At 40.0% G+C, this 13,652-nt stretch overlaps 1 protein-coding gene across 3 annotated transcripts in view; it reads right to left on the minus strand.

Annotated features, from left to right (window-relative positions):
* PHTF1 (putative homeodomain transcription factor 1) overlaps positions 1–13,652 on the minus strand; it is a 126,415-nt gene that overhangs the window by 51,786 nt on the left and 60,977 nt on the right. For all 3 annotated transcript variants that reach the window (XM_066600065.1, XM_066600064.1, XM_066600067.1), the window contains 4 exons: positions 12,193–12,349; positions 8,894–8,995; positions 4,512–4,662; positions 1,721–1,891 (listed from right to left, as the gene is read on the minus strand). In XM_066600065.1, coding sequence (XP_066456162.1) covers positions 1,721–1,891; positions 4,512–4,662; positions 8,894–8,995; positions 12,193–12,349 — 581 coding nt within the window. The remainder of the gene's footprint in view (positions 1–1,720; positions 1,892–4,511; positions 4,663–8,893; positions 8,996–12,192; positions 12,350–13,652) is intronic.

A 13,652-nucleotide genomic window follows, 5' to 3' on the forward strand; every position in this document is an offset into this window, starting at 1 on the left:
TGCTAAAATAAGGTATGGGAATGGATTCCTCATTTTGTTTCGGACCATTCTGATATATAATATGTAACGTTTTGGATTACAGGACGTATGCAGTGACTGTTTTGGTTGGAGTCAGCTTTGGGTCATTTTTTTTTCTGTATTTTTATTTTATTCTGTAATTTTTAACTTCTTTTTGTAACAATTTTTTACCATTTACTTCCTCCATGACATCATATAAGACCTCTGGGGGTCATTCACATTGCCTTTTTTTTATTTCACACTTTTCCACTGTATCTGGGGCATCCGTAGGAGCCCCAGTTACAAGGTAAAACATCCCCCTGTAGTGACAGTAGTCACTAACAGAGCTGATCTGAGTCTTCTAGGACCCTGCAGCTTTGGTGTGACAGAGGTTTCCGGCAGTCATTGACTGCTGGCTCGCGTAGTGGAAGAAATACTTTCACTTTAACTTTTTAATACGTAGCGCTCATTCAGGCACTTCTCCCCATTTAAAGGAAGAAATTTCTTCTCGACTCCAGTCTGGATCAACCTCCTGACTTAAAGGAGCATTGCACCCGTCGTTTGCAGTATACCTATCATGCAATAAAATGATTAACAGTGGCCAGGAATGGGAGACCAAAAAACAGATAGCAGGTTCCTCTCACCATTAGAGTCTATGGGAGTTAAGCAAGAAACCAAACTAGTACAAACAGCTGTTTCTGTAACTGTACCAGACTACAATAGAGAGAGCCATGCGCATGCGCACCACAGATTCCACAGCAAAAATTTGTTTGTGTGCATGAAGTCTTAGTTGCTCCACCCACTGGCTAACTTAATTAATCAGTCAACAGGTAATAATCTCCCTATTACTCCACATAGTAGAAGAATCTTGAAGAAATACATCTCCCCTCCAGAAAAGCAAAGTATTTTAGTTAACTAAAAGCACTGCATATATAACTATTCCGTAAGCACCTCGGGTATTCCAGTTTTTGCAGTAAAATTAGTGACAGGTCCTTTTACACAAGCCCTTTTGAACTCATTAGACTAATTAAGCATCTCAATGACTTGGAGGATTGGTGCTTTTTTTTGGCATGTGCAAATGCACATGCTTTGTGTGCACAGAAAAACACAGTAAAATACGCTGCTGCGTGTACAAAAAAGATACGTTCATTCCGCAAAACTGCTACGCTCATGCACGCACAAATACGCTAGTGTAAAGCCGCTCTTAAGGTTATACTTCAGTAATAGATACTGTGTCTTGGTCTAGTGGTAACTGCCAGTGGACAATATAATATCATTTATGCCCATGCAGGGGGTTTAGAACCCAAAACCCAACTGATAAAAAGATAAAGGAATGAATCTGCACTAAATTTTGGACTTTTGATCATATTTTGATTGGAAAAAAAAAAGCTGAAGGCTGAACATTCACTTTATATGTGTCCGTCAGAGCACAATACATTTAGTATTCTGATTTGTTGTATAATGATTGAAATATCCCATGTGCAACACTTCATCCAAGATGAATAGACATCTATGTTGTAAAATTGTCGACTTAATTTTTCCCAAAGGCCGACAGTCTATTTAGGAATAATAATCCCAATCATTATTCAACGTGGTCTTACAAACACGGGCAAAGACAGACTGAGTGTTCTATATTGCATTTATATAGAAAAGGAAGAGTTTAAGATGAGACAAGTTGAGGCAACTGAATTAATTAGTTAGCTGAACGTAAAATAAGATTAACCTGAGAAGTATGATGGACACATGAGTTCAGGTTCCTCCTGGTCAAGGTGCATCCATTATCACTTGATGCCCCATCTATGTTCCTTGGGGATGAAAATGCATTCCTTGATTTCACATCTTCCTCGCTTGTCAAATCTTCTGACATTCCTTTATTGTCTTGTCTCATTCCACACTACCAAGACAAGATGAGATGTTAATAGATCAACTCATTACAAGTAAGTAATGCCGCACAATAGTTCTGTCTAGCATCTCGCAAATAGAAATCAGTCAATGCAATACAACATCAAATGGGGAGAGCTGAAGGTTTTAGTAATACATCCACTAAACAGAATGCACTGAATAGCCAAGATCCTCAGGTTATTTACTGATAAGCACATAAAGAAGAGGTAATCCCCGTAGCCCATGAATTTCGTGAATGCTGGAAATAAGGGAATAACTGTAATGAATAATTTATAATCATGAGCGGAATCGGATAATCTTCGAGGACATTACTAAAAGTAAGTTTCAGCTATAAGTAGGGCTATGTAATGGAAGTCGCAGCTTCAAGACCATAAAAAGAAATCATAATATCGAAGAGAATTAACATTTAAAACTTAGCTTAGATTTTCAGTTTTTATACATAATAATGTTTATAACTGGGAAGGAGTTCTGACACAATATACATCAGATTCTGGTGTAAATTATAGTTAAATCGGTTGGCTGGTACAAAACAGTCCCAGACCACATCAAGCCAAAGTTTTATTGGAGGGCAAAATTACGAAACAGAGACTCCCATACTTCGGCCACATGATGCGAGTTAATTCATTAGTGACATCGATAATTCTTGAAATGGTCAACGGCAAAAGAAGACGCGTCCACCAAAGAGCGTGCTGGCTTGATACTATCAAAGCCGACACCAACATGATCGAACTGAAGGAAGCCGTACAAAACAGAACCGCGTAGAGAGGGATGAACCATTAAGTGTCCGGAAGCCGGACCAACTAAATGGATAAAGATAATGAATACAGACAAGTGACCCGGAATCTTTGATGCTGTGAGTTAAGATCAGTAGACCTGTGTTCAGTATGGATATACTCATTTTCATTATGGGTGCAATATGCTCTTGTGAAACTAGCGGTAGAGTGTTGAGCTTGTATGCAAAAATCTATGGGCCTTTAAGTAGCTGACTCAGCATCTTAGGCCTCATGTCCATGGGCAAAATAGGATTTTAAATCCGCAGCGGATCACCCGCACGCGGATCCGCATCCCATAGGGATGCATTTACCACCCGCGGGTAGATAAATACCCGCGTATGGTCAATAAAAGTGAATGAAAAAAAAAAGGAGCATGAAAAAAAGCGTGACCTGCTCCATTTTTGTACGGGTCTCCCGCGGGGACAGCTCCCGCAGGCTTCTATTGAAGCCTATGGAAGCCATCCGGATCCGCGGGAGACCTAAAATAAGAATATCTTACCCGCAGCGGACCGGGCAGGTCTTCTCTTCTTCACAGCCGGATCTTCTTGCTTCGGCCCGGCGCATTCGTGCGGCACGCTGCTGGCAGGCCGAGTACATCCGCCGGCCGAAGAGAGAAGATCCGGCCGTGAAGAAGAGAAGACCTTCCCGGTCCGCTGCGGGTAAGTTAATTCTTATTTATTCTTCTTTTCAGCGCTCGTGTCCGTGGGGCAGGAGGGACCCGCTACGGATTCTCCATGGAGAATCCGTAGCAGGCCTGATTTTCCCCGTGGACATGAAAAGAAAGATAATTCGCTCGCAAAGTAGGCAAAGCTTATAAAAAAAAATGTATCCAAGTGCTTCCTGCTTGCAAGGAAACACCTTGAAAGCCAAGAGAAGACTCTGATTTCAAGAATCACTTGCAAACTTCTCAGGTTACACAAAGATTACTGCCAAGTACCTGAAGTAACTTTTAGCTGTGAAGAGAATAACATCGATTACCTTTTGACAGTAGCTCTTGCCAAGAGATAGGATATGCTAGGTGGCAAGTAAAAAAAATCAGTCCTTGAAGTTGATGTCTTAGCAAAAGTAAAAATGGGCAAGTGTATAAGGATTTGAGCGACTTTGACATAAACTAAAGTGTTGGCTAGACAACTGGGTCAGAGCATCTCCAAAACAACAGGTCTTGTGGCGTGCTACCGGAATACAGTCGCTAATACCTACCAAAAGTGGTCCAAGAAAGGACAAGTGATGAACCAGTAACAGTGTACTTGGAACCCAAGGCTCACGAAAGCATGTAGGGAGTGAAGGCTAGCTGTCTGGTATGATACCGTTACAGTAGCACAGATGGCTTAAAAAGTTAAAGGGGTTGTCCACAGATTTGGCTATGATAGAAAGGTGGTAGAAAACGCAGTGCATCGCAGCTTTCTGTGTAACTACTAACCAGGTTAGAGTGACCATGCTGACCCTTGTCCATTACGGAAAGTGCCACATGTATCAGAACTGGACCATAGAGCAATAAAGGAAGTGGCCTGATATGATGGATCACATTTTCTTTTACAACACATGGACAGCCGAATGCATCACTTACCTGGGAAAGAGGTGTTTTAAGGTTATGCCTGCTCAGTGTATACTAATCACTGCCAATACAAGTCTCCTATTATAGAAGAATAGTTTCACGAAAAGGTTAAGCTACACTTTAAGGCAATAAATTATAGAGGTAAAATATTTATTCAGGAACTCTGGGACTGCGGCTTTGTTTGTCTACTACAAAATCAATTTACCAGGTTGCTTTATACATAGGAAATGTAAGTACAGAGTTCTCTATGGATAGAACCTAATACCTTCGGACATGGTACATACCTGCTTTTTGCCCTCATCTGAAATGATACACTTGCATGCTGAGCACCTGGATTCTCGAATCCGCGAACCTGCTTCTGTCCATCCTGGAACCTCCGTGTGTGGGTCTTGGCATGACATGTAGGGTTTCTTGGGAAGAGGTTTTCTATTAACACTAAGTGAAACAGAATTTGTGTGAGTGCATAGTGTTTGGCCTTAGGCTAGTTTCACAGCAGTGTTTTGTTTTCCACTTTTCTGTTTAGTCCTAAGAGCACAAAAACGGGAACAAAATGGATACAGTAAAATCCCTATTGACTTAAATGGGACTTATTTACTCTCAGCGTGTTTCAGTTTGCCTCCGCTCCATCTGAATTCTGTTTTTATGACAGGGACTGCAAGACTTTTTTTTTTTCATCCATAAAAATGGAAATGGGATGGAATGGACCTTTCCATTTCTTTTTGGGGTATTTAATATTGTAATCTATGGGGGATGAACACAAATGGTAGTCTGGGCTCTTTTTAGCTGATGACCTATACTTTGGATAGGCCATAGACTTGGGACCCCTTCCATCTCCTGATCATCTGGCCCATTGTCCAGTGCAGCAGGCAAGATGTTGTCATCAGCCGACAGGGGAGAAAGTGGAAGCGCCTGCTTCACTCCCATTGAACAAGGAAAAAGAAAAAAAGACTGGTGAAAAATGTTCAACACTCTAAGCTCGGTAGAAAATGAAGGTCATAGATAAGGTAGTGAAAGAACTTCTCTTGTATTGGACAACGTGAATAGCCAGCAAGTGAAAACGTGTTTTTCAGAGGCGACCCCTTCATCAGTTGGGCTAGATAAGAGTGTCAAAACAACTAGAGAACTGGGGGTAACACGGTTCCAAAACTCTGTGGAAATCCTAGAAGTCCTATGATTTTTTTTCTCTATCTATACTATTCACTACTGTTGAAATCAGTGGGAGCGCTGTGCTGCTATTCCACTTCCTACCCAGGACAGGATGTCAGTAACTGTGGTGGGCGGCCCCTGGGAGATTTTGCCAGGACTTGGAAGACTTGCAAGCTCTTATGGTAGTGCTAGAGGTCCACATTTTCAGAAGTTCTCCAGACATTTTTGGAAAGTTGGCAAGTATGTTCCAAAGCCTAGCAACAAGATCCTTAAATGGGCCACAATATCAAATTGGAAAATAAAACCTATTTTCTATATTTCTGAGCAGTCAGAAAATTAGAAATATAAATAGAGAATACAGCTAGAATTGTGTTCAGAAATGGATAGCATTGATTTTGTGAAATAACATCCTATACTGTGTTTGTACAAATCTCTATTTAGCTGTATTGAAGAGCACAGCGCACAGAAACCAGAATACAAATCTCACATTTATGCAAATTACTTTTTATGTAAAACAGAAGTTATCTACTCTACCAAAGGCTTTGTTTAAATATAAACACGATTATGCAAATTTCTAGTCAAAGATGTCCTAGCATTGTAATCTCAATTTTAGTCTTAATGTGGATTTAAAGGGGGTGTTTGTAACACCTTGTCATGTGCCCTATCATGGCACGAAGTGAGGAGGCAATGAAGCACTAAACAATATAGATGAATGAATATGAACGGTTAGGAAAAATGTGACACCATAAAGGGAACCTCTCAGTTTGAACATGGTCCAATAAATGTATAAAAAAAGAACTGTGCCTCCAAGTGAGAAGAAAACAAGGGGATGTACAGGAACTGACTCACATGGCGCAGTGGGGTCACCCCTGTGCCTGTGGGGTTCACCACAACACCTGACTGAGGTTGTATACAGAAGGCTTTCCAGGCAATGGGTGACAAATGATTCTTGTCCAATATGGACATCCACTGTAGTGAGCGCGATTTGCAGTCGTCCGATCCAGTCGAATGGTCCAGGATGACAGGTAGGATGAAGAAACAAAGAAAGCTACAAAGTGCTCAAGGACAATCCTTCAAGAATAAACTGATAAACAAGTCGCTTCCGGTAACTTCAAACCATGTTATTTGGGTACTGCCTTTCTGGACACAGGGAGTTGACAGAGGTCCGCATGGGCCGACATTTCTCCATTGTGAACTAAGTTACTTACAATTTAGTCTTACTTAGTTATCAGTTCGTTTTGAACTTGTCCTTGAGTGCTTTGTGACTTTCTTTATATCTTCATCCAGCTTGAACATCCTGTCCAAACTGCATGTATACAACATGCTACAGAGCAGGTGGAACTGAGCAGATTGATATAGTGTTTAGTGGGAAATTATTTAGCAGGACTTGCAATATATTCATGTAAATCTCTGCTCATTCTATGGTAAGTGGTCTAGTCCAAGGTCTTATCCATGATTGAAAGGTATTTGTGTATCACTGTGCATACAGAAATAGCTGTCAATCATTGATAGGACCGCCCACTGGACTCCTAAGCATAGATTGAAGCATACTAAGTTACAATGATTTTTTCCCCAGAAATCTCTCTATACCAATCTGCTCAGCTCCTCCTGTCTGTAACATGGTGCATAGAGAATGATCTGCATTTTAATGTGACAGATTCCCTAGTAGATACCCACCACAGCAGTTGTCTATAGAATAATTGATGGTGTTTATATTTATTTGTGTATATCATTATATTGGATCAGATGTTTATCATGAGTGTTATACTGGGGGCAAAGTAGGCAGTAGGTTAGGACATCATTGAGGAAGGAGTTTATGAATTAGAAGAAACAAAACCGCAATCTGGCAAGTGCTATTTTAAAAAAAAGAGAAAAAGATGACTCCTCACCTCTTCAGTTTCCCACTGGTCTTTGCTTATGATATGTCAGTGATGACTCACCATACCAGCATGTGACTACTGAAGCCACTACTCTTTTATTTATCCATCAATGTATCTGTTTGAGGGCTTGTTTTTTGCGGGACGAGTTGTATTTTTCAATGGTACTATTTAATGTACCATATAATGTTCTAAAAAACTGCAGTGAAATGGAAAATTAAGTTTTGCCACCTTTGTGTGCGCGTTGTTTCTACGGCCCACAAACTGCAACAAAAATGACATGATAACTTTATTCTATGGGTCAGTGCGATGACTACAATACTAAATTTATATAGTGTTTTTTTTTTCGTTGTACTACTTTCTATTTTTTTTTTTAAAGATATATTTCATTTTTTAAAATTATTTTCTGTTGCCATCTTCTGAGCACAATAACTTTTTTATTTTTGCATTGACATAGTTGTGCGAGGACTCATTTTGTGCAGGATGTCCTGTAGTTTCTGTTGGTAGAATACATACAATTTTTTTTATTGCTTTTTTTTAATTACATTTTTTTTTCTTGGAGACAGGATGACCAAAAAAGCACAATTCTGGCGTTTTTGTTTGTTTTTTGGCTGTAAGAAACAGTTGGCAACCGTGTTGTATGGAGGGAGATCAACCCACGATCTCCCTTCATGCATACCCCGAAGCTGCAGGACGCAACTGTACACCCTGCAGCGTTAAGGGGGTAAAGGGGTTGTACCACAAATTCAAGCTATCCTCTAACTACAGGATAGGGGATAACTTGTTTATTGATGGGGTCTCAGCAGTGAGACCCCACTGATCTCAATAACGGGGATCCCGTGTTCCTCTTCCTCTTCACTGAGTTGTTACTGCACCCCCCTGCAGTGAGTAGGAGACTGAATGGAGCGCTGATCATACTGTACAAATAAGGAAGATGAAACAATACCTCTGCAGCGCCACCTATTGGATACCAGCATTTCTTCAAATCAATGTCTGATCCTTTATATAGGTCTATAGAGCAATGATTGGGAATTGAAAGCCAAAGCAGAATCCATACACAGACAGCTGTTTCAGGGTTTTTGCTCCTCATCAGTGTGCAGCAGAATCCTGGCTTGGCTGGTGAGAGGCCTGTGACTATAAGCACACCAGCACTACATTCACTCTCAATGGGACAGGCTTGATACCCACTGAGGTAATTCCGTCAGCCCCATTGAAATAAATAGAGCGCTGATTGGGCATGTGCGGACCGCGCTCCACTCAGAGAGACGTCACTGCGGGGCAAGAAGCAACCCCCACAGTGACAGCAGACACGGGAGTCCCATTCTTGAGATCAGTAGTGAGACCCTACTGATCAGTAAACTATCCCCTATCCTGTGGATATCTGATGCATAGGGAATAACTTGAAATTCTGGCACAACTGCTTTAACGTGTTTATTGTATTTGCTTGTGTCCACTCTGGTAATAAGAAAAAGCGAAATGCTACGTAACAGCAATTACTTGGGTTTAGAGTGCTGGCCACTACCACAGATCCATATACAAATGTCATCAGGTTCAATAAAATCATTAAAAAGTATTTAAATGTCTAGACTATTTACTTACATCTTCCCATGGCACAATTATATTTCCGGAGCGCACATGCTCACCTATTGCAGTGGAGTGATTTCAGTCGATTGCAGGAAGCTGGTGCCTTTGAGTGTTTGCTGAATCCCTTTTTGTCATCGCCATTCTGTGATTTGTGTAATTTTCTACATAAAAGCAAATTAAATAATTATAAGGCTATTTCCAACCGGTGGCCGCGGGCAGAAGAAGCTGCTGCTTTTCAGTAGCTATAGCAGAGTCTTTCTAACGTGCAAAATAAAACATTTTTAATAAGAGGCAAATCTAGGGAAAAGCATACAATTTCTGAAGCTAATATGTGTAATGGCCCTATCCATAAAACCTGGATCACACGTGTGGCAGGAATTTGCATATCACTTCCAATGACCTCCTCAAGCAACAATTACAGACGCACTGCCGGTGTTTTCTGAGAAATAATACTATGAAGGATGTGACAATATACCTTCTCTTCTGGGGGCTTCTATTGTAGTCGGCACCACTTGAATAGTTCTATTGTACTACATTTGTGAAAGTGACAGGAATGGAAGACATTCATTGTCCAATACACTTGTAGTATCTGTACTTTTTGTTACATGTTCAGAGTAATGGAGTGCCTCAGCTTTTCACACGGTCTTAGACCGGGCTCACACGGGGGGATTTGGATTGCGGATTCCATGATCGCTGTCCGTGCGGTTGATCCGCAGTAGAGCACGTCACTGAAAGACATGCATTTTCGCTCTTTCGTTCACACTACCAGATATGAACTGAGTATTTTGCAAGCGGAAGAAAAATCGCGGCATGTTCTATTTTGCTGCAAAATCCGCCTCCATTGATGTCAATTAAATATAAATAAACAAATAGAACAAACTGTACTGCGCATGATCGCTGACGAGCCGCCACGGTCATTTGCAGTACAGTAATAGCGGGTACCCACGGTCGCCTGCTGGACTCACACCCGGGACCCGGTCTGCCTGTGTGAGCCCGGCCTTAATCTCACATCTGATCTTATGTTTATATACTAATATTTTTGTATTTTTTTTAATCGCTTTTCCTGTGTTCATTTCCTCATTATTTATTCATTAGTAGGAGTGGCCATGCTTTTGTTCTGTCACATCCTCATACCTTTAAATTACTTACCTCTTGTATAGGTTATACACAGTTATTAGGGCTTAGTTTTTTGCCGAAATGTGTAGGTCCCTGTTCGTGCTTGTGATAGTTTTTTACTTTTTATGCATATATTAATGGAAAATTCATTTTTTTGTGGTGAGCTGTATTTTACCTTTATTCTGTCTATGTACAACCCCTTTAACCCTTTCCAATCTAATGTTGGATGTCTTCTGACATTATTATTTTATGCCTGGACAGCTCCAATGTCAGAAGACATCCGACAGAGTTTTCTTACTCTATTTTGTCGGACATTGTCAGAGCCTATTCAATACGCTATCTCGTACAATACTGGCTTTAGCCAGCAGGTAGCGCCATTGTGAATATAGAATCCTTATTTAAATATTGATTCAGTCTAATTCTGGCATGGGACCAGGAGGGAATTTGATTTCCTTAGGGGCAGATTAGCTCATGTTTTACAAACTTTTTGTTTTCCACTGGATCAGTAGAGGGAACCTAAATTCTAACATTTTTTTTTGTATTGGGGATATGTAAATATGATTTCATGCCTGTTATATCAGATAAACTAGAATGCACTATATATATATATATATATATATATATATATATATATATATATATATATATATATGTGTGTGTGTGTTTGTGCTGTCTTAAGGGTAAATTGGCTACAGGATACTAAATGATAGTAATATAGTGAAAATCCTTTAAAGGGGTTTTCCATCAGAATACTAATGAACTGTCCTCAGGATAGGTCATAATAGTTGAAGGGCCGGGGGCTGCCACTTTGAACCCCAGCTGATCAGGTGTCCACTGTCAGCTCTGCAATACACAAGGGTTGGAGCAGAAGCAGCTGCCTTGACCCCATTGTAGTGGCCATCACATGTAACTGCAAGTGCAGCTCCCACTGATTGTATTGAGAGCTGCACCTGCAATTACAAGCTCTGGCCACTACACAGCAATCAGAACAGCAGCTTCCACTCCAACCCTTCTGCATTGCTGTGCTGACAGTGGGTGCACAATCAGCTAATTGGCCAGGGTCTCAACTAGCAGACATCAGCCGATCAGCTATTGATGACCTATCCTGAGGATAGGTCATCAATAGTATTTCCCCGGAAAACCCCTTTAATTTTGCATAATCCATAAAGCTTAAAAGCGTTGTCCAGTTGTAAACTATTTATGGCTTATCCTCAGCACAAGTCATGAATAGTAAATTGACAAGTATCTGTTGCCCAGAACCCTTTTTAATCAACAGCTTGATGGGCTGCTGCACTCATGCACTGAGCTAATTTCTGCAGGGTACAAGCAGCTCCGTTCTTACTGCAGTGGACAGGCTTAATATTGCAGGCATTGAAATGAATGAAAACTTGACCTGCAATACCAAGCCTGGCCACTGCAGTAAGATCAGAGCAGGAGTCAGCAACCAAGCAAACAGCGGATCAGTGGAGGTCCTGGGCAACGGATACTCGTCAATCTACTATTGATGATCTATCCTGAAGGCAAGCCATAAACAGTTTACAGCTGGACAATCCGGTCAATGACAAAGATCTGCTGTAGAATTTCACAAGCCCAAAAACAGAAGAGATCTTTCTGATTAGTTCCTCTGATCAAAAGTGATAGTAAAATTATTTTTTTCCCTTAAGGTTCTCATAAGGTTCTCATAACTTTCCATACACTCTAGATAGCTGTTTGGCTCATGTAAACGACAATATCCTCCCCCAACCCCAATCCATATATACAGTATACACATTTAATAATTCAATAATCTAGAATATCTGATCATACAGGTCAAATCCTTGTCGGATTAAAGGAATTTTAGTGTAATAATCATATACAGTGTAATGCTGGTTTTAGAAGAGCGTATTGTAACACATCCATAATACGCATCTGTAATACATACAATGTTACAAATGACATTACCACCGTATTTCATTAGTATATCATCAGCATGTGCCCCATATATTTTATTTTCTACTCTGCAAATACTCGTCCGTATTTGCCCAATAAAAAAATAATAATATAGAGGTAAACATGCAAAAAATAGGTCATGCCGTGTTTTATAAAAATGGCTGTGAAGAGCTACATAGATTAGCTCCGTATTACGGGTTGCACAATGCAGCCCACGTACAGAGCGAATATACACTCGTCTGACAGCGACTTAAAGAATATGATAAGATTAGCTGACTATCCTACAATGAAAATCATGGTGTTGGAATCCTACCTCTGTCTCTTGCCGCCATTTAGCCCTGACACCCTGCTGCCCTGTGTGGAGACAATCTGACAATGAACCGTTCCTAGGAGCAGCATGAGGCACATGGGTCCGGCCGGCTCGCTCACGTTGACCACGGGAACCATGCAATACAGCACAATAGCTGTCACTAGAAAATAGTGTAGGAACATTAACTAAGTGGATACAAAACCGAAAGCAGTGAATTAATATACAAAGTCCATAGAATAATTCTGGAAATTTTTGGCAGCAAAAAAGAATTAGAATTACTTAATTTTCTTATCTCAACCCACACGTGATAGCAACAGCCAAGAGTGTGGGAGGTGCAGCAACGGCGGAAAATAGAGACGAACACAACGGGGAGGGGACGGATCAGGCTGGTACCATTCCTCTGCTGTTCAGGAGAAATTGACATAACCGCTTCATCTTTTGCTTTTATGTCTTTATCTGTGTTTTTCCCTGGTCTCATAAAAATGTCACAAATGTATCAAGTAAAAACTGATGTTTTGTATTTTTTTTACTAAACTCCAAAAAGTTTGTTTTCAGGCTTCACCTCTTAAAGTTGTTATCCAAGAATTTAACAAATGAAAGTGGATGCAAGGAATCTTATAAAATAAGAAAACTAACCTTACCAGCCTATTAACCTCTTAATGACGGGCCATTTTAAGCCACTAGAGGCAACCAATTTTTCTGAGTTTTTTTGATCATCGCATTCCTAGAGCCATAAGTTTAACATTTTTCAGTCGACATAGCGGTAGGAGGACTTGTTCCTTGCAGGACAAGTTGTATTTTTTAATGGCATCATCTTGAGGTGCATATAACGTACTGTATAACTTTTAGTTATTTTTTGGGAGGAGGCGATTGGGAAGTAAAATATTCAACCATTGTTTTTTGGATTTCGTTTTTTGCTAGGAGCAGCATGCAGAATACATAATGCGATGATAATATTCTCTCCATCAGCACAATTACGACAATATCAAATTTATACAGTTTTACTAATTTTCTGCACTAAAAGAATAGTTTTTGTGTCGCCACATTCCAAGAACCATAACGTTTTTATTTTTCCATTGACTGTGCTCTATGAGGGCTTGTTTTTTGTAGGATGATCTATAGTCTTTGCTGATCCCATTTTTAGAAATATGTAACATATTTATCACTTTGTATTGTATTTTTTTCTAGTCTCAAAATTAACAAAATCTTTCTAGAATTTTCTTTTTCAATAACTGCATTCACTGTGTGCTATGAATAATATTTTAAAGAAATTGTCCATACAAGATTTCTATACATTTTTTATGTTTTGATACTTTTTCAAATTCACAGTTGTTTAGAATATGTAACATTTTTCTTTCATTAATGGTGCTCTTTTTTTCAGGAGGTTTTTCTTTCTGTGGGACAAGTTTTGATTTTTAATGGTTTCATTTGGTGTTTTCATGTGACTTTTTGATCACTTTCTA

The sequence above is a fragment of the Eleutherodactylus coqui genome, chromosome 4, assembly GCF_035609145.1.
Source record: "Eleutherodactylus coqui strain aEleCoq1 chromosome 4, aEleCoq1.hap1, whole genome shotgun sequence".
NCBI classification, from domain to species: Eukaryota; Metazoa; Chordata; class Amphibia; order Anura; family Eleutherodactylidae; genus Eleutherodactylus; species Eleutherodactylus coqui.